The sequence below is a fragment of the Rhinolophus hipposideros genome (genome assembly GCF_964194185.1).
Source record: "Rhinolophus hipposideros genome assembly, chromosome: X".
NCBI classification, from domain to species: Eukaryota; Metazoa; Chordata; class Mammalia; order Chiroptera; family Rhinolophidae; genus Rhinolophus; species Rhinolophus hipposideros.
The window spans coordinates 7811722-7835412 of record NC_138046.1 but is presented as its reverse complement, the minus strand read 5'-3'; the positions used below and the strand labels follow the sequence as shown (position 1 = coordinate 7835412).

The 23691-nt window shown below is 57.2% G+C and overlaps 1 protein-coding gene across 1 annotated transcript in view; it reads left to right on the top strand.

Moving 5' to 3' along the window:
* The first annotated feature begins 277 nt into the window (after positions 1 to 277).
* The window catches only part of ZNF185 (zinc finger protein 185 with LIM domain), a 68102-nt gene continuing 44688 nt past the window's right edge, over positions 278 to 23691 (top strand). Inside the window, exons 1-12 of the mRNA XM_081042500.1 lie at positions 278 to 427; positions 14888 to 14966; positions 15136 to 15259; positions 15679 to 15744; positions 17784 to 17822; positions 17927 to 18004; positions 18653 to 18742; positions 19539 to 19625; positions 20951 to 21034; positions 21340 to 21381; positions 22900 to 22983; positions 23409 to 23498. Of these exons, the coding sequence (XP_080898626.1) occupies positions 14933 to 14966; positions 15136 to 15259; positions 15679 to 15744; positions 17784 to 17822; positions 17927 to 18004; positions 18653 to 18742; positions 19539 to 19625; positions 20951 to 21034; positions 21340 to 21381; positions 22900 to 22983; positions 23409 to 23498 (818 nt within the window). The 5' untranslated portion in view covers positions 278 to 427; positions 14888 to 14932. The remainder of the gene's footprint in view (positions 428 to 14887; positions 14967 to 15135; positions 15260 to 15678; positions 15745 to 17783; positions 17823 to 17926; positions 18005 to 18652; positions 18743 to 19538; positions 19626 to 20950; positions 21035 to 21339; positions 21382 to 22899; positions 22984 to 23408; positions 23499 to 23691) is intronic.

The window sequence follows — 23691 nt, the reverse complement described above, 5'->3', positions numbered from 1 at the left end:
GAGCCTGGAGGAATTTGCCTGGAAGTTTTCCATCGCGGCAGAGCCTCCTGGAGCTCGCTCCGGGCTCCGTGCGGGGAGCCCCAGCCTTGATTTCTCCAGCAGCCCCGCGGGGCGGGGCCGGGAAGAGGCGGGCCGGCCAGGACACTGGCGGGAGAATGTGCGGAATGCGCCAGGCGCATCTACCTACCCCAGGAGAGGGCAGAGGAAGGGGGCCGGCCGAGGGGAGGGGCGAGGGGCGAGGCTCCGGGCGCCGGAGAAAACCTGTTTGTTCTCCTGCGGGCGGAGCCCAGTCCGCGCCTCCTCGCCGCCCTGCGCGCTCCCCGCCGCGCCCCGCGCCCCGCGCCCGCCGCCCGGCCCGGCTGAGGGAGCCCGCGCCCCGCGCCCGCCCGACCCTCCGCCCGCCCCGCGAGTCGGGCACCTGTGCCAGGTAGGGCTGTCGAGTCGCCGTCGGCCCGGCCCGGCAGAGAGGCAGCAGGGGGCACCGGGCCCGTGCCCAGACGTGTGCCAGGGACAACTCCGGGCCTCAGTTTCCCCATCCATAATCTTTGCCCACTCCAAGCATCCCTCCTGGGCTTCCGCTGGAGACGCAGTGCACCTGGTTTTCTGGTTTTCACTGTGAGCAAAGAGACTGAGAGGCAGAGAAGGCTGGCCTGGTCTGTGGGCCCTCTCTCTTTCTGGAAGGGAGGGTTTGATTGTTGGTAAATGGCCTTGGTCCAGGGTGCTCTGAGAGTTCATTGCAGGCCTAAGAGTTAGGGAATCTCAGACCAGCTGCTTCACCCTGTGTCCATTTTATAGATGAGAAAACTAAGACCCAGAGCAGACGGCTGAAGTGTTGCTTGTGATGAGCATGTACTGGGCACTGGGCAGTCTCTGAAGGGCCACTAGGAAGGTAGCTGCTCAGACAGAAGGCGCCGAATCAAGTGTCGCTGGGTGTTATCGAGGGGATCTGCAGCGAGCGGGCTCTGTAGCTGGATTGTTTTGATGGGGGCAGGGGGAGCCAAGAGTCTGTCCTCTTTGGAAAGGCAGAGTGATACCTCGCCTCAGAAAGAGACTGAAAGCTCAGCTCCTCTCTCCGTCCCTCCACTCGGCCACTGCCGAGCTGGGGGCAGCTGGGCAGCTCCATCAGTCCAAGGGGATAACTTGCTACGCTGCCTGCCAGCAGGGCTGCTGGAGGCTCCGATGAGGTCCGGGGTGGGTGTGCCTGGCTTTGGGACAGCGGAGGTGCAGTAGGAATTGCGTTTGCACTCAGCCGTTTGCACTTAGCCTGGTCATCGTGGGGGGCTGTGCAGCCGCAAATCAGGGTCACAATCCGTGAGCCTTGAGAGAGAGCCCCTCACACCCCACCCAGCAGTGATCGAGGCCTCTGGCACTTAGACCCAGTCTTGCTTTGGTTTCATGGCACCTGGCTGGGGATGGGGAGCAGGGTCCCATGGGCTGATAGACCTGCACAGTGGGAAGGGGCTCTGGGTCCCACTCCCTCCTCACCAGCTCACACACAGAGCTGTGGAGGAAGGCTGGGCCAGGAGTCCTACCTTCCCAGGGCCTCCCCTCCTCATCTGAAAAATCCCAGGTGGCCCAGAGACCCTGCTCGCCGCTTAGAAGCAAGTGGCCAGGATGTGGATACACAGACCTGGGGCCAACTTGCCGGCTGGCCTTGGCACTTGTTTGCCTCACCACCTCTGGGCACTCCAGGATGAGAAGGAGTAGCTCATACGTCTTTCTGAGGTGAGGTATCACTGGCCCTAACCCCGCCTTCCATCGCTGCCCAGCTTGAGCCATTGTGCCTTCCTGGCTTGGCCTTCAGAAGCCTGGACTGGCTGGGGCCTCCATACTCAGCTGCGAGATCTGATGGAAAGCACCCAGGATGGGGCCAGGCATACAGCAGGCGCTCCAGATCTGTTCATTTCTATCCTCTGGCCACTCACAAGTCAGCGGCAGAGGTGGCCCATGACCACATTGGGTACGGTGGTTCTGAGTGGCATAAGCATGAGGGGCTGTGGGTGCCTGGAGCAAGGAGAAGCTCTGGCTGTGAGGATCAGGGAAGGCTTCCTGGAGGAGGAGGGCTTGGAAGCAGGAGGAGCTCAGCAGCTGCCAGGTCAAGGCCCACACATCCTTTGGGACTGCTCGAGTCTAACCTCTCCCTTGTCCTCAAAAGACGAAAGTCAGTTCTTCCTAAGCCCCTATAGGTTCCACCCAGAGCTAGGCAGTGCTGGCCTGGAAAGAAACTGGATGCAGGCCTGCCCTGGGAGTGACAATCTAGTCGGGGAGACAGAACGGCTACTCAGTACGAGCAGAGCAGCCATCTGCATCGAAATTGTGCACCTTGGTTCCTCCTGAACTCGAGCCGAGATTCCAGAGAGCACTGTGCCCCCGCCTGAGGGCAGAGACCCCAGGGGCAGCCAGTGCTTTCCCTCAGGCTCCCTTAGTCTGTCTTGTGCTCCTGGCGTTTCTGCCTAGTGCCCCTGTGGCCTCCTGAGGTCTGGCAGAGCAGGATTCTGAGCCCTCAGCAGTGGGCCTGGGACCTGGCCACCCTAGGCATTGTCATCCAGTCCCTGAACTGTCCTCAGTCGCATTCCAAGAAAAGTCCCCAGTCTGGCTCAATGCACTCGGCAAGCCCCCGTTTCCTCCACCACTCAGTCTCCACAGGTGACTGATCCTTTGCTTTGGATGTTGCTTCAAGCCACCGCCCATAGAGTTCCAGGTCATGTGTAACGGGGCAGCTTGCTTTCTGCTTGCTGAGCCCTGAGGCTGCCCCCACTGCCAGGCCCTCCTGGCATGGGATAGGACCATGGCCGGGGAAGAGGAGAGCTTCAGCCCACATGGTGCCCCGGGCCCTTGTCCCTTATGGTTGAGATGCACCAGGAGCACTGCATTCATTCCCGCTGTGCCCGCAGACAGCTGGCTGATGCCAGGACAAGGGCAGTGCCCCCAGGAGACCCACATCCTTGAGACGGATGTTCAGGAAATGTTGGCATCATTGCTTCTAAGGTCAGACAGCTGGCAGGGGACTCACGGTAGAGCAGGGAGGTGAATGGTGGGGCAGGGAGGCGCCTTTCCAACCTCAGAGTAAGAGAGTGGCTGGGAGGTCAGGCTGGGTGCAAACCCCAGTTCAGCTACTATCTATTTGTGCAAACCTGAGCACATCACACAATCTGGGGAAGCCTGGGTTTTGTCACCTGTACAGAAGGCAGGCAGAAACCAGGAGCACCTGGCGCCTGGCACAGAGGCAGCGCTCCGTCAGGGATGTCAGTTGAACCAGGACCACTGCGTCCTCCTGGCCCTCCTGGGGCCAGGTTGGGAGGGCTGTGGGCTCCTTACTTGAAGAAAAAGTTGTTTAAAAGCCACTGCTAGTTCGTGCCGGTGAGGCATATGGTATCTACTCACAGTTAAATGATTTGCCCCAGAACACTGAGTTCTTAGGTCATTTCTGGATGCCTATTAAAATATGATTCACTTTCTTTTTCAATTTTCACTGTTTTTATTTTTAACTTTTTATCTTGGATTAATTTAAAACTCACAGAATAGTTGTAAGACTGGTACAAAGAACTCCCTTGAAGCCTTATCTGATTTTCCACTGTTAATGTCTCTGGTGGTTTTCGTCAGGAAGGGGAAAGTTGACATGGAGGCACTTGTGGGATAGTACCCTTCCACTGGGAAGTGGTTATGGGGTGGCCAAGAGGTGGGCAGGGCTGCTGTCAGTTCGTTTATCCAAAGGGAAACTGAGACAGAGAGAGGGACTTGATCAAGACTCGGTTGAGGATTAAGAATGCAGCCAGGTTACCTTATGTTGCAGATACACACATATGTATTGGGCCGATCTCTTGCCCTTGTTGGGCGCTGGGGCACAGGGCAGAGTGAGAACGGAGAAAGGCAGGGATAGGGAAGTGGGAGGGGCAGGCCTGGGTGGAGAAGGGACTGGAAAATGAAAGGACAAGAGGGCTTGTGGGTGTCATTCTCAAACTCTAATGTAGGGAGGCAGGAATCCGCAGCTTAAGCACACATCCCAGAAGAACCCAGAGGCCACTTTCAGAAATACTAAGCTTTTCCCGTGGGGAGTGTGTTCCCTTCCCATTTCAAGAGTGAGTGGAGAACTGGGGTGGCTAGTGGTGGCCACGGAGGTGGCTGCAGAGAGCCCTGTGGCCACACCCTGGGTCGGAGCAGAGACCTGGCCTCTGGGGCCAGTGGTGGGCAGTCCCCACGCTGATGCTGGTGGTTCCTGGTTGGGGCCCCATCTATGGGCACACTTCAGGCACTTGGTCCAGCCCCCTTGGTCAGGTCCCTGGGATCGTTGGCTCACCATGCCACTTTCTGATGACTAGGTCAGTTTCTCAGAGAGCTTGATGTGGCCAAGGGTTGCTATGGAGAGAGCAGGCACAAGGATTCCAGTCACAAGAACGGGTATCCCTGGTGAAAATGCTTATATCAGGCAGTGCCTGGTTTAGACCGAAAACAAAAACAAAAACCCCGAAAACCAAAAGCTGGACTTGCCTTACCACTTCTGCCCGGCCAGCTCCTACTCATTCTTTCATCCTTTCAGGAGTGCCCAAGCCCAAGCTGCTGTAGGCTGTCTGTCTGTCTGTCTGTCTGTCTGACCAGCACTCAGCCCAGCATCAACTTTCCTAAATGTTTGTTGCACAAATGAAAATATGGGAAATGCTTTCTCCTGTCTGAGTCTCCATATTCTAATCCAAAAATGGGGGCAGTGATAAGTGAAAAGGGTGGAACTCAGGGGACTCTGGGCCTGGGGTGGACGGGAAGGTGAGAAAGGAGGGGACTGAGAGGAGACGGGGCAGGGAGAGAGCTGCCAGGAGGAGGAGGAGGCCTGCCCGAGGTCGGCAGGGGTGGAGGTGTTGTGGGTGGGGAGAGGGGGCTGGGCACTGCTTTTCCTCTTGAGCCTCACTCGTGATCACCTGTAACCAGGCCAAAAGGAATTAGCTTTGGCCAATGTTAGGGCAGAACTGGGGGGACTTCCCTGTCATTGAGCCTGCTCTGGCAAAGGCCGAATGGATGGCAGCAGTGAGGGGACCAGGGTATTCCTGGAGGGAGAGAGTTGGTTGGGATGGAGGTGGGCTCCATGACCCCTGAGTCCCTTTCAACCTGCTTGGCTGTCTGTCCGTGGGTGGATGGGGATGACATCTTTGACCCACTGGGATGAGCTTCAGACCACCTTGGTTCCCAGGCTGCAGAGACAACTGGGTGGGGGGGCCCACAGAGCCAGCCAAGATCCCATAGGAGGGCTCCCAGGATTCCTCTGGGCCCCTTCTCATAGTACAGCAGGGGAGGTGGAGACTCTGCCCAACCCTGGGCCTCCACAGAGACATCTCAGAGGGCTCTGCTCAGAAGCCCTCACTAGCCCTTGAGGTCAAGCCACCTCAGAAATGGCCCAGTGACCCCAAGCAGTTGCTTGTATTCAGCTTGCCAGGAACTTGAAAATGGGCACAGGAGAGCAAGAAGGAATCTCAGCCCCGCAGGAGTGACAGTGGCTGACAGGCCATGGCTCCCTTTGCCCCCTCGGACCTCCACTTCCCCACCGCCTTGGAAGGGAGCTGATTCATCTCAGATGTCTGCCTCCCAGGGTCCCTCCAGTGCTGACGCCGAGAAGTCTAGATTCTGGGGTATTGGGGGGAAGGTAAAATTCCAGACTTTCATGCAGAAGTCATTTACCTGTAAAGCACATTTACAAATACTCCCCCCACGCGTTCTTTTTCCATATTACATTTTTCCCTCTGCAACCCAAGTCTCCTCCAGCTCTTTTTTCTATGTGGTACACCTCCTTCCTGTCGCCCATTGTTGGTTGGCCTCCAGCGTGACTCCCCCCACCCCACCCCTAGGACTGGAGCATCAGGGCAGGTCAGGGCGCTCTGCTCAGCTGCTTACACTGGCCCCTGGGAGCTGTGTACTGAGCATCAGACTGCGGGGCTTGGGGACCCAGCTGCTTGGCCATCACTCTGGCCGGCCTCTAAGGGCCCCTTCCCTCAGACTGCTGCTGAGACCTTCTGGATCCTGGGAACCCATGCAACAGTGCCAGCAGTGCCCACTCCACCCCTCTCTGGAGGAAAGCAACCTGCTGCTGACCTCTTGGCATTGCTGAGACCAGGAATCGGGATGTCCTCATTCACGAGACCTGGCTGCAGGAGGCTGCTTCATAAAATGGGACGTTTGATCATTGCAGCCCTTTTGGCCCGGGGAACCAGGTCAGCTGCCTGAGTGCTGGCTTAGGTCTGCCTGGGTCCAAACTTACCAGTCTACCAAGTGTGTGCCTTGAGAAAGGACTAGACGAGGGCACCTTAGAAGGGGGTGGAGGTCACGCTTCCTGACTTTTAGGATCCCTAGCCCCCTTACGCTGCATGTCATGTACTGCCTGGGGCCTCGGCACCATTCATTTTTATGTTCAGGCCTTTGTTAGCCTGCCCTGTGGAGTACATGCCAGCTCATCCTTGCAGTTCTCACTACAACCTTCTTGGGGAGTCTGCCCCACAGCCTGGGCTCTCCCTATGATGATGGGCCTTTGACCTCCAGGAGATGTTCCAGCGGGAAGACAGGACAGGGAGGGGGCTCTGAAAATGGCGCTGCATGGCATCCTGTGACCCCGGTGATGAGCAGAGGGGCTACACTAAAGCCCCATGACCAGGTGCGGGGGTCAGGGAGCACTGGGAGAAAAGGGCTTCATCTTCAGCCAGAGAGGGTGACATTTATGGTGACTTGTTCTCACAGAACCAGGACTTGGACTCCTTGTCTAGTGCTCTTTCCTTTGCGCCTGAGTTGGAAGAGACAAGCGGATATGTGGCTTTGACGCCTTGACGAAGTCCTCCACATGTCTGATGTCAGTGACAGTTGATGGACCTAGCTGACTCGTCTCTGAAACTTTCTGAACACGAACCGTCTTCTCAGTTTCTGTTACTGCTGCCCCCTTCAGGCTCAGAGGTGGCCAAGCTGGCTGCAGAGGGAAGCTCTCTAAGGAAGGACAGTCTGGCAGAAGACACTTGCCACCCCTTGGATGTCAGACAGGGCTCCCCAGCAGGTGGGCTTTGGGTACCTCAGTGTCACCCTTCTCTTGGTAATACAGACCACCCCAATCCTGGGACAGCTCCTTACCCTGAAGGAGCTTGAGAGGGGCCTCTCACAGGTGCTTAGGCACAAGAGAGGACCCTGACCTTGAAGCTCAAAGGCATTTGCTTGACACACGCCCAAGGAAGATCTGGGTGTCTATACTGGAAGGTGACTCTAAGGCATGGGAACTTTTCTTTGAGTCCTTTCCCTGATGCTGTGGCCACTGGAGGCTCTTTATCCAAAGGAAACATTTACAGTGCAAATGGGCAGGAGCCTCCCCCATGCTCAGAATCTGCCATCACCAGGGCAGGTCTCCAGTAAGTCAGGCTGTCACACAGGGGAGTAGGGGCACAGACTGAGAAGGTGGTTCTGACAGTCCGGAGCCTTGGGGATGTAGAGACCAACTGAGGATCTCAAAGGAGGGCTGGAGGAGACGGGTGTGACAGCTGGGGTCCCCTTGCGGGCTTTGGTTTTCCATGATTTAGTCATTGACACCCTCATGCAATGGTGGGGTGCCAAGTCCCCATGGGAGAAAGGAGTCTCCTTCCCACCAGGCCACCTGTCCTCTCTGAGACCCCTGGCAGCACCCAGCTGAAGGATCGGAACTGGCTGGGTCTACCCATCTTAGCAACAAGTTTCTGGGAGACAAGGGACTTTTCATCACTTCACCTCTCCCCTCACGACCCAGGTGGGAGCACTTATGAGGGAGGCCCTATTCTCAGGCTCTGTCTTTGTGAGACCCCCTGCCCCAGAGCCCCATGAAAATGCTTGAAGACAGAGCTTTACTAAAACATGACCTGAGGTGGGCCCAGCAGCCGAGCCCTGCACTGGGCAGCCGAAGGCCTTCATGGCTTCGTCGAGATGTTACTTGCTACATCCGCATGCGGTCGCTGGGCTGGGCTGCATGGGCTGTGATCTGGATTGTATACTCTTGCTCTGTCCTCCTGCTTCCTCATGCCGACCCCTGACCCCTAAGGGGTCCACCCAGAACTGAGCGGCGGGCTCTGATTCCAAGAGACAGAACTGTAATCACTGCTGGCCAGGGATGGCGCCGCCAGGCTTCCTCAGCTCCCTGGGTGCAGATTGTCACAAGCTACCTCCGGGGAAGCCCTGCCCCTTGCTCTTCTGCCCAGGGTGTGCTCACACATGCTTGCTCACGGTGGCCAGTGCCCAGCACACACACATTTAGACAAGCCCCAACACCCATACCCTCTGTCTGTGGTTCCTTCATGTACAACAATGTACCATGCTCCTGGAAGGCCCGGCTACATGTGTTTTGTTCCTTTTCCCTCCCAGTTTAGCTAGGAGGTCCCTGCCTGGCATCCAGCACCCCCTATTCCCCTGCCACCCAGGGCGGGTGAAGGGTAGTCGCTCAGCCTGCTGCCTCCTTTCACGCAAGCCCTTGCCACAAAAATCCCAGGCCAGGGGCCCAGAGGCTGGGGTGTGGGGTGGGCCGAGCTGCCTGTGTTGGCAGGCCCAGCTGCCTTGCCCCCTTCTCAGTATGCACCAAGTTGTCTGGAAGAAGCCAGCCCTTCCCAGCTGTGCAGTGAGCGGGCATGGACATTTCGATGGTGGGGTGTACTGGCGTGGGGAAAGCAGCAGGACGGGAGTGAGGGCTCCAGGATGGGGTGACACACAGGGGGCCAGAGAGGGCCACCGGGCCAGTGGCCCTCCCCACCCATGCCCATGGCTGTTGGACTCTCTGCCCGAGGTAGACTCTGCACCTCTACACCTTCCTCCTCTCCTGTGGACCTCTTTCCCTTCCAGGCTAGTGGTAAATGCAGACTTTTTAGTGCAGTGTGACCAAAAATGGGACCAGGCTGTATCCCTGAGCCAGGGTACTGAGGACTTGAAGCTTCCTCTGGGATGCCCTCCTGGGCTGAAGCTCAAGGCCATTGGCAAGAAGGTAGCTGAAAGGGCAAAGACACAGAGGGTTGCTTGCAAAAGGACGTATGCACAGCTTGTGGAGTCAAGCAGGGTGGCTATTCTAGAAAACTTTCTCCAAGTTTGGACGCAGAGCATGTCCCTGTGGGGTGTGAGGCGCCCCCTCCTCCTGCTGCTTCTCTCGCCATCTCTGTCTCCTCACGCATCAGCCAAGCATTTGCGTCACTGTCTGTGACTCCCCCCAGCCTCCCCCCTCCCACTAATCTGCCAGCATTAGCTGCTGCAGCAGCTCCCACTGCACTGACAACACCCGGCGTGCTATGGCTCCTTGCACCCCCTCATTGGCTCCTTGCTTCTGTCTGTCCAATCAGGGCCAGAGGCCCCTTCCCTGGGAGGTTGCTGGGCAGAGGCTCTGAAGCAGGAAGGAAGGTGCAGGGGGAGTGTGCCTATTGACATTCCCAGGCCAGCTGCATCAGGGAGGGCCAGTCCCCATCTACCCCTGCCTGCCCCAAGAAACATCGGCAGGCTAATGGGAGAGAAAGAAAAGGGTGAAGGGCCAGGAGGGTGGGGTGGGGGAATCTACCTGGTGTCTGAGGTGGCCTGGCCCTCTCAGGAGAACTTGGACTTGGTCCTGAACTGCCATGGGACAGGCTAGTGCAGTCTGAGTGTAAGATCTTGCTCAGAGTTGGCACGAAGAGTGGTACTGCCTAGTGGGGCTTCATCTAGTGAGGCTCCAGGACTGTGCCCGGAGGGACAGCTGGAGTGGAAGGTGGCAGATAAACCACCTTCCTTTGGTGGCTCAGGCCGGGCCCCCAAGCAGTGCAATATGGCAATTCCCAAGGAACCAGAAGACTTCCCCCTGTCAAAGTAGACATGAGATACACAGAATAGCTATCTGAATCAGAAATGTGCTCACCTGGGCCATTGAGAGATGAGGACACCCACTAGCATCAAAATGCCCAAATTCCAGGAGCAGCACATGCTCTGGCTTGGGGGTACCGTGCCAGGAGGAGACCTAGACAGCAGGTCCACAGGCTTGATGGTTTGGAACCACTTTACAGATGACACTAAGGCTCAGAGAGCGCGACAGCCTCACAGCCATGTGAGGCCACTTAGACACAAGGAGCAGAGATGTCTTTGCTATCAAGTGCGGTGGCCTTCTGCATGGCAGGGCACATGCATCAGGGGAAGTGTAAGACTGGAAGGCCCCAGGGTAGGTCAGAGGTCTCCTGCTTCACTTCTGAAGGCAGCTGGAAATGGAACAATCCCGGAATCCAGTGAATCTCGCTTCCCTCTCCACCTTCTCCATGGGGTGAGTTGGGAGGGGCAGAGGTCGCAGTCAGAGAAGCTTCTCTATTTCGTGTCTTCTTGAACTTGGATAGCATCTTGTGTCTCAGATGCAGAGGGGATGGAGAGTCTGGGGGCTGCAGGGGTGTCGGCCGCCCTCCTCGGAGGGGATTCTGGGGTCCGGTGCTTGGAGTCAGTAGTGGCTGGACCAGGCTGAGCAGCCAGGCAGACACTGAGTGGGTGGCCGGCTGGCGTTCTCGAGTCCCCTCCCTCCAGCAGTCAGCTGCTGAGGCCAAGTGCCTGGCTTTGGAGCATGTGTACAGGTGCCAGTGGAGGAGGGAGTGTGCCTGGGCCACCTGCACCCCCCGGCACTTTGCTGCGAGGAGCACTCCTAGCCGGGGAGCATGGGGGCAGCAGGGCTACTGTGGGGCTGCAGCTGAGGTTCCAGCTGTGCCCTCTGCCCTCGGGAAGTGGGGCCAGTCGCCCCATCTCCCCGGGCTCCTTTGCTCATGGCAAAGCGGGGATGACAGTATAGGGCCAGCCGGTGGCAGACCTGTTGCCAGGCTTGCGTGTCCTGGCCCCTGGACTGGGCCCCTGCCTTGTTAGCGAGCTCGCAATCCACGGCCCGGGGCCCCATGGAAGGGCAGGGCTGAGGTACCCATCCTTGTACTCGGGTCTTCTGGCACCATCGCTGCCAACGCCCATGCTCAGAACACCCCCTTCCATGGCCTCCTTCTCCCTGGGAACAGCTCTCCACAGCCTGGGTCGGGGAATGGGAGGTGGGGGAGGCCTTGGGGTGGGGAGTGTCTTCAGCACCTGCAAAGTGCATTCATTCTGTCCTACCATGCCCCTTACATTTGAGGGAGGCCGGCCTCCTGCTCCCTGGGGTGCCTCGGCTTTGTGCTGCCGGCAGCTGCCGCTGCTGCCACCTCCTGCTCTGAGATCAGACCCTCAACGCACCACCTGCTCTCCCTCCCTGCCTGAGCTCGTGGGCAAAGAGGACCGAGGCTCCTGCAGGAGGCCTCGTGTGCCCTCAGCAAGGCACCTGGCAGCTCGGCACACATCGGGCCCTACAGGCCCAGGGCATCGTCCCCCTTGCCCCTGGGATGTCCACCCAGCCAGAGAGAGAATTCCCAGGGTCACTGCCTTCGTTCGCCCTCCTCATCTGGACCCCTCCTCGGCACTGCTCACCTGTACAACTTTTGAGACCCACCTTTAGCTGTCCAGGCAGCCCCAGCTCCCATTTCATTCGCTTAAACCACTGTTTGTTTAGTCTTCAGCACACAGACAGACAATGCACGTTCATGATAGGAAAACTAGAAATACAGAGGAGCAAAGTGTATTGATATGTATCCTGTCAGGTGTCTTCTTTCCATGTACATTTTTATGTAAATGGCACCATCCTATACATCTTGTTTTAAAAGCTGCCTTTCACTTAATGACATCTGGAAACCACACACACGAAGGCTGGTTAAATATCTATATCAATATCATTTGTAATGGCTGCATAGTATGTGCTTCAACAATGCATCATTATACCTTTAAAAAGGACTATTGGGAATTTAGATTACTGCCAAATCTTCACCATGACACTCAACACTGGCGTGATGCCCTTCTTGTATACTTGCTTTACTTAGGCAGTTGTCTCCTTAGGAGATAATGCCGTGATGGGAACTGCTGCGTCAATGGCTTGCCCTTTCTGAGGCTTTCAGTACGTATGGAGATTTGTGCTCCAAAAAGACGCCCCTCTTGAACTGCCCACCAACAGTGCATGAGAGCTGCCCGGGAAACGCCCTTCTGAGTGGTCAGCCCCCCATTCTCCAAAGTTGCCCCTATTTGCAGTGAGGGTTTTTCTGCCTGTCCCCTGATTGGGTGGCCGCTCTGCTCTGCTCTCCAAGAGGGGCAGGGATGGCGGGTCTGAGAGGAGACCTGCGTCCAAGAAGAGGTGGTGGTGTTTGGTAAGTCAGAAGCATGGCCTCTGCCAGCCTGCAGCCCAGTGGCAGGCGTGTTCAGTGCAGGCTGTGTGATGGGGTGTGAGGATGTGTGGACTCTGTCCTCACTGAGGCTGGTGGAACGGGCAGGTCTTGTCTGGGAAGACTTGGTTCCACAGTACCGATGCGCGCAGGGCAAAGGAGGGGAGAGGTCCCTAGGAACAAGCAAAGGTGGGGCCCTGAAGAAGGGGCAGGAGGAGCTAGAGGGCCACCTTCCATGGATGCTGAGGCACACGGTCTGTTTGGAGCAGTGTCAACATGAAGGGGAGAGGTGGAGAAAAAAGTGCCTGGGTCAGGAACTTACCCCCAGTCCTAGTTCACAGAGGCTGAATGAGAATCGAGGCCCAGTGGGATTAGGGGCAGATGAGTGCTCCCAGAAGGACGTCCAGATAAAAGCAGGTAGACCAGGGACAGGTCAGAAGTGACTGCGGCCTAAACCAGGGCTGGGGGGTAGGGGAGAGGAGGGCATGGTGAAGCGGAAGAAGCAGCTAGCTCTCCAGCTGGGACCTAGATTCCAACCTCGGGTGTCCATCTGTTTGGCCAGCACTTATCACTTTAAAAGCCCCTTGTACCAAAGAGCTGCCTTCCTCTTCAGTCCCATGGAAACACTACTTTCTGACTCTTTCATATATTGTCCCATCAGAAAAAGATATTTGGCTTCTGAGATGAATCATCATTCCTGGTCTTTGCCTGAATCTTGGGACTAGGGTCTTAACTGTAAAGACAGGGCCTGAGGCAGCCTTGGGCACCACGCCTGTTCCGCCCACCCTCACTGAGGCCTCTTGTGCATGTCCCTGCCCCTTTGGCCCAGGAGTCCCCAATGGCTCCTCCGTCTCTGCTATTCTGCATGTATGTGAGTCTGTCCTGATTTTGGAAGTGGCTTGTTTGGTTCTGATGACGTAGAAAACTTCTAGGCAACGTGGCCAACAGGTTTGTCAAGAGGAGAGAAATGAGTTCCTGAAGGAACCTAAAGACCGAGCGTTAGGAATTCCTGAGCTGGGGCCCAGAGGAGGCGAGGGACTCGCCCAAGCTCTCACAGTCAGTCAGCCAGCAGCACCGGGAGACACACGGACCAAGATCTCAGGAGGCGACTCAGTCTGGGTGCCCTGCCCAATGGGGCCTCTCCATGGGTGGCTGGGATGGGACAGTGGAGCCTGTGAGGATCACCCTATGGAATGTGCTCTGCTCAGCAGAATTCCGACGTGGCCGCCTTGGTGGAGGGGCTGGGCACGCAGGGTGCCCATTCACGGTGATGAGGTGCCATTCCTGGCGCAGAGCGGGCTCGGGCCTCCTGGGCTGCTCATTTGGTGCAGTTTATGGGAAAGCCAGCTCTTGCTGATGTGGCAAATTTGGTTTGCTCTTGGCCTCCTGCCCTGCCCGTTGTAGTGCGCCCCTGACCTCCACAGTAACATGCCCAGGCCTTGCCAGCTGGCAGCAGGATCTGGCTGCTTGGGCCTGGCCCTGGAAGGGCCGAGAGGGTGGCAAGCCCCTAAGAGAGAGAGGCCGCTCTGTCTCTGGACTATGCTGGCAGAGCCAGGGCCCCTGCTTGCCATGATGGCTGCTCACCTGAGCCTCCAGCTCCTCTCTTGAGGCCCAAGAGGCCGGCTGTGGCAAGTCCAGAACTGGCTTCCTCATTCCAGCCCTTCCTGGGGCAAACAGCCTTCATGGAGCTGTGAAGCCCTCAGGGCCCACCCCTCACTGGCCACAGGAGGGCAGTACTGGGCTGAAGGGCAGAGAAGAGGTAAGGAGATAGAGAAGGGCCAGAAGACAGAGGAAGAAAAAGCAGGGCACAGGACGTCCCCCACTTCCCAGCCACAGCAGCAAGCCCTTACCAGATCCCCCCCCTTGCCTGGTCCCTGAGGGCCACGAGGAGTTGGCAGCGTGGCCCCAGGCTTTCCTCCCTGGAGATGGAGCCAAGCCCTGAACCACACAGGGCTGCGCAGCCCCGGGCTCTGTTTGTACTGACTGAGGATCACACACAGTCCCCTCTCCAGTGAGGACAGGTTCAGAGTCATTGCTTCTTGGCTCCTGCCCAACTGCCCTGTGCTCTTGGCTGTGCCCGGTGGTGCTGGGCATTTGCAAGACATCGGTGCATTCTGTCATCGCACCGTCTTGAAGGGTAGCCTTTTCTTTTACTCCCATTTCACGAATGAGAACATTGATGTGGCCTGGAGAGGTTAGCTGACCGGCCCAAGGTCTGGCGGACAGCCACTAAGCGGTGAGAGAGACGGCCCCACCCCAAAGGGGCGGGGCCCCAGCCCCCCTCCACTTTTCCCCAGTCCCTCCTTCTGAGTCCACCCGTGCCGGACCTCAGGGAGCCTGTCGTCTGTGTGGCACTGTGAAGGCTCCTTTGCTGCCACTCTGTCCCCTACTCTCACCTGGACCTGGAGCCTGGCCATCAGAACTCTGGGAGGGTTTGTGGTCTGTCCTCATCAGCCATCTGTCAAAGAGACAGCCCCTGGCAGCCCAGGCGGTGTTCCCCAGGTGAGTGGCCCTGGGCGGACCTGTGGGTGTGCCACCCGGCAGTGAGTGCTAGCTCCCTGACCTCGACCAGCTGTTGCTTCCAGATGCCCAAAGCGCAGTCTGGATGGTCTTGGTATGCCAGGGACCACATGGTGACCCGTGAGCCATTAGAAATGCATGAAGTGATAACTATGTGCTTACCTTTGTCCCAGGAGCCCTTTTGAATCAAGTGAGAAGGGACCTGCAGAACACGCGCCATGAGCATCTCAGCTCTCGGAGGCAGTACCAAAGGTGAGGCCCGGGCTCAGCATGTGGCTGCCTTCTACCATGCTGGCCCTGCCAGGCTCACGAGCGCTGCCTGGGCAGCAGAGAGAGTGGCATATTGGGAGGGCTGGAAAGGAATCCCACGGTCCCGGGTCTGGGCTCCCCTTCTGAAGCCGTGTGGCCTTGCCCCCACCAGGGAAGTCTCTCCCAGCGGGCGAGGAGGAACGCAGTAACGTCCTCAAGCAGATGAAGGTGCGAACCACTCTGAAGGGGGACAAGAGCTGGATCACCAAGCAGGATGAATCGGAGGGCCACACCCTGTAAGTGCAGGAGGGCGACAGGGTAGAGCTGGGGTTGTGAACCACGGGTCTCGTCCACACCTGGACATGTTGAGGGGCTTCCACCATTCAGAGCTCGGCCAGCCAACGTGGCCATAGGCCAGCTAGAAAGGGCGGAGCAGTGGAAAGCAATCCAGCTAATGGCAAGCCTCAACCAAAGTCACAGGGGGGGAAAACCCTGGGTGCCGGGGTGTGCGTGTGTGCATGTGCCTGTGGAATGTGGAGGTGGTCTGGGGAAGGAGAAGGTGAGATGGGAATGGTGGGCCAAGTTCCTGGGGTGCATGTACTGCTCCTCCCTCAGCTGCCTTGGGGTCCAGCAGGCAGCCTCTAGGATGGAGGTCACTAGGTAGCTGATGGCAGGGGGCCTGGGAGCCACTCTTTTGGGATCCTTCTTTCCCCAGAGAGCTACCCTCTGGCCGGAGTCGTGCCACATCCTTTTCCTCAGCTGGGGAGGTCATGAAGACCAGGTAAGAGGTGGTACCCAGATGGCTGGTGGTGGGCCTTCTACTTCTGTCCTCAGGGAACAAGGAGGGAACCCAAGCTGAGAAGGGACATCAGGGTCTCTGCAGTTAGTCATTTGAAATTCACAAAAAGGATGTTTTTTCCTTCCTTGCACCCTCTTGGGAAAGGGAGAGTACAGGAGTCACTGGCTCCAGTTCCCTGGCTTTGCTGTGTGGCCTCAGGACTGGCTGCCTCCCCTCCTGGGCCCCCGTGCTTCCACCTGTCAAACAGGATCAAAATTTTGTTTGCTGAGTGTACCTGGTAATTGTCATGCCAGAGGAGTCTGATACATTTGTGCCCACTGTCTCCTAAGTTTAGGATGACATATTTTGAGAGCTGGCCGAGGGGAACACCCCATCCCTTCTCTATTTTGAGGACTTTTGCAAAGAAGTATCACGGGAGGCTCTGACGCATGGGCACCTCCTGCCCAGATCTGCAGCAACTGCTCCTGAGAAGTAAAGGGGTGGGGGACCCCACAATTCAGGCTTGATGCCTTGCTCCAAACAGCCAACAGTTGGCAGCGAGTGCAGTGCCAGGGTCCTTATCAGGTGGTGGTGAGGCAGTGGAAGCAGCTGGAAGGGAGGGGTCCATGTTCACTGCTAGCTTCAGGGGCTACCTCTGGTAACTGTGGCCTTACCTGTCATCCCTCAATGACTCAGCATCCAATACTTGCCAGGTCCTGTGCTGGGCACAGAAAACACAGCCCTCTCCTCAGGGAACTGACATCCTAGCAGGGACCATGGGTATGACCCAAGTAGAGGGATGAACATACAGAGAGAACTGTGCTTGGCAAGGATGGCAAGGACCTGAGGATGGTTCAGAGTCTACTCCTGGGAAGACTTGTTTATTGTGGAGGAAGGTGCAGTTCTCAGCCTAGGCTTTGGTTTGAGGGTGCATTTGGAAAGCACGTCTTGGGGCTCTGTGACTCAGGTTCTAGACCAGGGGTACCTGGAAGTCTACATGAACTCAGCTCTCATTCTTTTCCTGCAACTTGGTCACCTCTGGGAGGCTCTCCCCAGTGAAGGACAAGGTCTGCAACAATGGGAAACCCGGCCGCTCTGTGTTGCCCTTCCTGCCTGCCTGGATGGGTTCCCTTTAGGCCTGCTCCCGCTGCTCCAACCCCAAGCTCCCCTGTTCTTGGACAGAGTCCCTGTCTCCTGCCCCTGAGCCCTGGCTGCCCACACTGTCAGCCCTTGGCTCCCACAACACCCCCCCCACCCCGATCCTCTGAGCTCCCTCGGTTGCTCCAAAGCAGGAAGTGCTGAGCACATAGAGGTAATGCTTTCCAGCCACTGACCAAGCCCTGGCCATGTCCTCAAGTCCCAAATTTCCATAAAGACTTGCTATGTGGGTGTCCCAGGATTTGGAGGAGGGGAAGCCCCAGAGGAGCGGGAAGAAAGGGTCAGCTGGCCTTGGCTGGCTCATACCTAGACTCTGCCCCTTGGGCCCTTATAAGCCTTCCTGGAAAAGGCTGTGTGGGGCATCAGGTCAGGAGCCGTACTTTCTGCCTGTCATGGCCTCAGTCCCAGGCCTCTGACCATGGAACCTCCAACCTGAACTAGGTCAGCTCCACAAGTAGATGGTGGCAGGGCTGTCAGCAATCCCAGAAGAACTCTCCCTCAGGAAGGCACTGGGGCCCCGACAAGCCAGGGAGAAACCAGACTTTGAAGGGGACCCCTGTGCAGCAAATGCCAGCCATAGACCACACCTTTCTTCCTGGGCATGTGCTGTGAGCCAGAGCCATGCTGGGCTGGGCCCAGAACCATCAGCCACAGGTAATTTTGCTGGGGAGCATAAGAGAGACAGGCAGAGCAGAGTAGGCACCAGACTAGGCGTACAGGGTGGCTGGCTCTCAGGGGAAGCCCCTGGCCACTCCTGCTCCCCTCCTTCTGACTGCACTGGGACACCCACCCACCAGCCTAACCACTTTGCTGTCGTTAGGGGCATGGAGAAAGTAGGGCCCCCACAAGGCCTCGCTTCACTTCATGCATTTTTTCCTTGGCAGGTCTACAAGCACAAGGGCTCCCACTGGCTACATCATCCGGTAGGTGACAGTGGGACCCTGACCGCCTTCCCGTGCCTGCCCACACTGCCCCTTGGCTTCTCCCTGGGAGCTCACTGGGCTGCTTCTTTTGGGCTCTCTTTTAGGGGAGTGTTCACCAAGCCCATAGACAGCTCATCCCAGCCCCAGCAGCACTTTCCTAAGGCCAACGGAGCTCCGAAAAGGTATGTCCATGGGGCGCTGGCCAGGCAGCCGGTGGGGAGTTGTGAGGGCCTGAGCCAGGCTCATGCAGAGAGTGTATTCTTCCAGTCACTGAGGGGGTGGCAGGTGGCAGCTCTGTTCCTGTCTAGGGTAGGGCCCCGGAGAGCAACACAGGGGTGACCAGAGATGGGTTGGGGTGGATGCCGCTGCACCATGGGGGCTGGAAGCCCCCAGGTAGGTGCCGGGCCCTGTTCGGGCACTCTGGTCTCTGGGAGTGGTGTCCCTGGGCCACTACTGGTGACCTTGCCCTTGAGCCAGTCCTGACTTGCAGGGAGCTTTGATTTGCTGATTGACTGCAGTGAGCTGTGTGCTTTAGGTCACCTTCTTTCTGGCAGGCTGAGGTGGCATTCTGTCAAAGCACCTTGGTGTCAGGCTAAACCTGGGCTCCATCAGAAAGGCAGGGCCAAAGGGGCTGCGTCTGCCCTTAGCAGGAGCGCTGCCCTACTCAGGGTGCTGCAGATGTTCTGGGTATTTGGCAGGGCTGAGAGTAGAGAGGAAAGGCCACCAGCATTCTCTCATCCATCTGCCTTGTGCCTGCTGGGCTGTGTGGGCAAATCTGGAGGCGAGAGGAGGCCTGCAGGTGGGCACATGAAAACTCTTTGTCTCTCCAGCACGGCCAGTCTGGTGAGAGCAGCTCCCGCTGGGCTTCTCCGCTCCCCCTCCTCTGGCTACAAGATGACCACCGAGGACTACAAGAAGCTGTGAGTATGCAACAGCAGACCCAGCTAGGTTCCCTCCAAGGGACAAGCCCAAATACTGGAGCCCATCAGAGGGTGACAAGCCCCAGGAAGTTTGATGTTCATGCATACTGCCTTTCTGATCTGAGCCAAAGCGGCTGTAGGAAGTTTGTAGAAGGGGCTGGTAGGTCAGGATAAATGGTCATAGGTCATGACCCTGGGGCTGCTTCTGGCTGGCAGTGTTTCCTGGACATGCCTGTGCAGCCCCTCTAGGCTAGGCTGTCAGCATGGGCTGGGCCGGGCTGGGGCAGGCTGGGGCCTGATGATCCTAAGCATGCTGCTGGCTCCGCAAGAGTATCCGTTGTGGGCACTTTGTGCCTAAATCTGATCTGCTTCTTGGGTATAAATCTTTGGGGGTCCCTCTGGAGTGCTCCTCATAGCCTGTGTGCCCAGGGAGGGGAACTCTGGACAGAGGGGTGGGTTGTACCTCTGATTCCCAGGGGTCCCACATCTCTATATTGTTTGTCCTTTGTCACCATCGTCCAGTGAGCAGCTAGGGCGTCTTTCTGGAGAAGGCGCCCCAGTTTGAACTGGGTCTTAGGGGACAGTTAGTGTTGGAACAGGGAGAGAAAGGAGGGCTGGCTCTCGAGGAAGAAGTATCAAGAGCAAAGGCCCAGAGGCAGCAATGCCAACGTGTGATGGAAGTCAGGAAGCCAAATTGCTGAGGATGGCAGCCTGTGGCAGGGAGCAGGGTGGAGGTAGTGGGAGGAGAAGCCATAATCACCAGTATCCTCAATCCGCCCCTCTCCGCATCCTGCAGGGCACCCTACAACGTCAGGCGAAGCTCAGCGTCAGGGGCTGCTGAAGAGGAGGATGTGCCCTTCTCTTCTGATGAGCAGAAACGGAGGTAATGGTACCCTCCCGGCATCCCAAGTCGTGCACGTGATGAAATAGGAATTGTGCCAGTTGGGGTGATAAAACACACATGTAGGACATCAGTGCTGGCCTGCGGGCTGGAGAAGTGGCTGCTAGCAACAGGTGTTATCCTTTGAGTCCCAGAACCACCCACATAGCTGGGCCAGCTCCAGGGACCTTCTTATGAACCTTCTATGGGGCAGAACCCAGGTGAAGAGGGTTGGGGAAAGCCTCGTCTGTGGGTGGGCAGAGGGCAGGGAGGGAGGTGCTTCAGGACTTTATATGAGTTTGTTAAAAAGGGACCTGAACAGGGTGTCTGGATGGCTCAGTTGGTTAGAGTGCCAGCTCTTAGCAACAGGGTTGCCAGTTCGATTCCCACATGGGCCAGTGAGCTGCACCCTTCACAACTAGATTGAAGACAACGAGCTGCCGCTGAGCGATCCAGGCGGCCAGATAGCTAAGTTAGAGCGCGAGCTCTCAACAACAAGGTTCCGGTTCAATTCCCACATAAGATGGTGGGCTGTGCCCCCTGCAACCAAAGATTGAAAACAGCGACAGGGCTTGGATTGGAGGCTGAGCTGTGCCCTCCACAACTAGATTGAAGGACAACTTGACTTGGAGCTGATGGGCCCTGGAGAAACACACTGTTCCCCAGTATTCCCCACTTAAAAAAAAAGGGACCTGAACAAATTGGAGCAAATTAGGCAGTGCAAGGGCCCCTCAGAAGAGCCCTGTGTGTGTGCTGTGTGTATAGTCAGGGCAGGGCCTGTGTGCCTGGGGGACAGGGTCAGGATCCAGAGGTTCCAATACCCCTCACCCCAAAGTGAGGCTGGGTGCTTGGGCAGCAATTAGGCACCAAAGAAATAAAGCTTCCCGGGTTCAGCCTGCCCCCGCCAATGCCAACATCTGCTGGCCCCTCTGTGGCTCAGAAAACAAAGCAATGCCCCCTGATGAGGGCCTGGCAGAGGGGACGCCAGGCCTGGGAGGTGCTGGGGAAAAGCCAGGCCCCCTGGCATCAACTGCCCACTCAGCTAGGTGTTTGATCTTGGGCAAGTCACTACAGCTGCCCCTGCCTCAGTGTCCTCATCTGTAAATTGTGGGTGATACTAGCACCTACTATCTTCCTGGGTTGTAAGGATTCAACGAGCCAACACGGATTGGCAGCATGCAGTGCTTGAGAAACGGGGGTTACTCTTCCCTCAGTAACCCACGTGAATGGTCCTCGGAGCAAGTGCTAAACTGGCTTTACCCCCTTGCCTCACTGGGGTGGCCTGAGCCATCCTGCCCATCAGATGGCCCTTCCCTGTGCCACCACAGGTCAGAAGCTGCAAGCAGTGTGGTGAGGAAGACAGCTCCCCGGGAGCGCTCCTACGTCCTGTCAGCAGCCAAGAAGAGCACCAGGTGAGTTGCAAAGCAGGAGACACAGCTCAGCTACCAGCAGGCTCTATGCTCTAAAAGAGTCCCCTCAGGGCTCCAGTCTTCCTTTGCCTGCTGAAGGGTGGGGTGATTGGGCCCTCTTAGCCAGACCTTCTGGAATTCTCAGATGCACTTTCTGAAAAACTGAGGGGTCTGGCTGCTGCCATCAGGGCAGCCAAGGTCCTAGGAAGGGAGAGAGGCCCAGAATCCTCTGGGGCAGTGTGGTCATGATGTCACCTGTCTACCCCATACATTCTGCCCAACACATCACCTTTCTTCCTCCTTTCCAGCAGCCCTGCCCAGGAGACTCAAGCCCCGTTCATAGCGAAGAGGTAAGTGTCAGCAAGGAAAGTGTGAGAAGCCTGTCGTGGGCCATGGACGCCTCCTGTCGGCTGCAGTGTAGTGTGGGCACTGGGAAAGGGTCATGGGATGGGGTGGAGCTGCTGTCCCTGAGCAGGGGTACTTGTGAGGAGCTGGTGGCTTCTGTCTGGAGGCCACGCAAGCACCTGGGTGGCTGTGGCGGCACTTATGGTCCCAGCAGCCAGTTCTGTGTAGGTAGGAGCCTGGCTGAGAGAACACAGCTTATGGCTGGAAGCTCCCATTTGCCAGTAGATAACAGGGCTGGCCCCTGACCCAAGATGAAGCCATAGTATTTCCAAGGGCCTCTGATGTTTTGAAGCAAAAGTAGCTATGGGGGTACATAGGAGTTGTTCCTGTGCCCTCCCTCCCATCCTACCAGGGACAGGCTGGACAATGCCCTCGCAGGAGCAATCACTGGGCTGGGGTCCAGAGGCTTGTCATTGGGAGCCCCTGCCTGGCCAGGCCCTTGGAAGTGACCATGACATTGGAAATGGGCCTTACAGGGTGAATAGGATTCAACAGGGAATGATCAGGACATCAGGACACTCCAGCTGAATGAGAGAGGGCTGTCACCATTAGGTGAAAAGGACAGCTTCTGGGAGAGGAGAATATATGGGAAGGACAGGGAAGAAACTTCTGGAAAGTTGAATTTCAGGGATGTTCCATTGGGTAGGCAGGGAAGGCTCTCATGACGAGCTAAGGACTAAAAAACAAGGAAGCGGGCATGCCAAGTATTCCAGGTAGAGGGGCCCAGCTGGTGCAAAGACCCAGAGGTGGGACTAGCTTGCTGTGTTGGAAGACCAGAAAAGCTGACTGAAAAGTAGCCAGCAGAGGGTGGTGGCAGCACGAAGGACGTGACGGTGTGGTCTTACTGGCTGTATTAGGTTCTTGGGGCTGTCATAACAAAGTACCACAAACTGTGTGGCACAAACACCAGAAATATGTCATCTCAAAGTTCTGGACGTTAGAAGTCCAAGATCAAGATATTAACAGGGTTGGTTCCATCTGGCAGCTCTGAGGGAGGAACCAGGCCCCTTTCCTACCTTCTGGTGACTACAGGCAGCCCTCGGTGTCCCTTGGCTTGTAGATGCAGCACTGCAGTCCCTGCCTCCGTCCTCACCCTCACCTGACCTCCTTTTCTCTGTGTGTCTGTGTCCAAATGTCCCTCGTCTTGTAAGGACAGCAGCCATTACAAGGACGTAGGGCCCACTCCACGCCAACATGACCTCATCTAACCTTGATTACATCTGCACAGACCCTATTTCCAAATAAGGTCACATCCATAAGTTCCAGGGGCCCATGAATTTGGGGAGGAGACTCTTCAACGCAGTATGCTGTCCTTATCCCAAGGTGGAGTCACTGAGCCCCCGGCAGGGGCCACCTCATGGCCCTCGACTCCACTGAAAGAAAGCGTGTCCTTCAGGAGCCGCCAAGCAGGTCACGGGGGCCCTGGGGAAAAGTAGTGCATCTGTTTCTCTTCTTGTCTAAAGGGTGGAGGTGGTGGATGAGGATGATTCTTCTGAGAAGAGCCAGGACCCACCTGCTCTGGCAAGATCCCCGCCTGGCTCTAGCAGGTAATCAATCACTCATCTTTGCCTGGGGCTGGTGGCTGCCAGGCTGCCTGCTACTCTGCCACTGTGGAACCTCAAGCAGGTCACCTCCCTGCAGAGTCTCAGGGTCGGTGTCCGCACGTGCCCAGTGACAGGATGGGGCACAGAAATCAGTAAGGGCCTATCTGGCTGGATGTCCTAGGGCTGAAAGGAGCAAAACAGCCTGGCCTCCAGGGAGAGAGCACTGCACTCTTGTCTGTTTAGTGGTTATCTGTGTCACGGGGTTGGAGAGGGTCTGCCGCCGGGGTGCCAGCCCTGCCATTGTGAGGCTTGTTCACGGCTCTCCTAGAAGTTGGCCAAGTTCAACCTGCCAACGCTGTCCTCCCCTTCCTGCTGGGGAAGGAGGCTCCGCAGCCCCCAGTACCGCTCACAGATGCCTTCTTTGCCAGTGCGGATGGAGGCCGAGCCAAAGTGTCTCGGGCGATTTGGATTGAGTGCATGCCGAGTCTGCCGAGCCCTGCCGGGAGCCGGGAGCCCAGGTGGGTGCCTCGAGCTGGCTCTGGCCTGTGAGCCGGTCAGATGGGAGGGTCTGGCAGTGGGGTGACAGGGCAGGGACAGGCTGAGCGCTGCTGATATCACTACAGGCGGGGCCTTGATTTGCCCTGATTTCTGAGCTCTGAGTGTCCGGGCACATAATAGTGCTCTCTTCTCTGTGGACGAAAAGCAATCAAT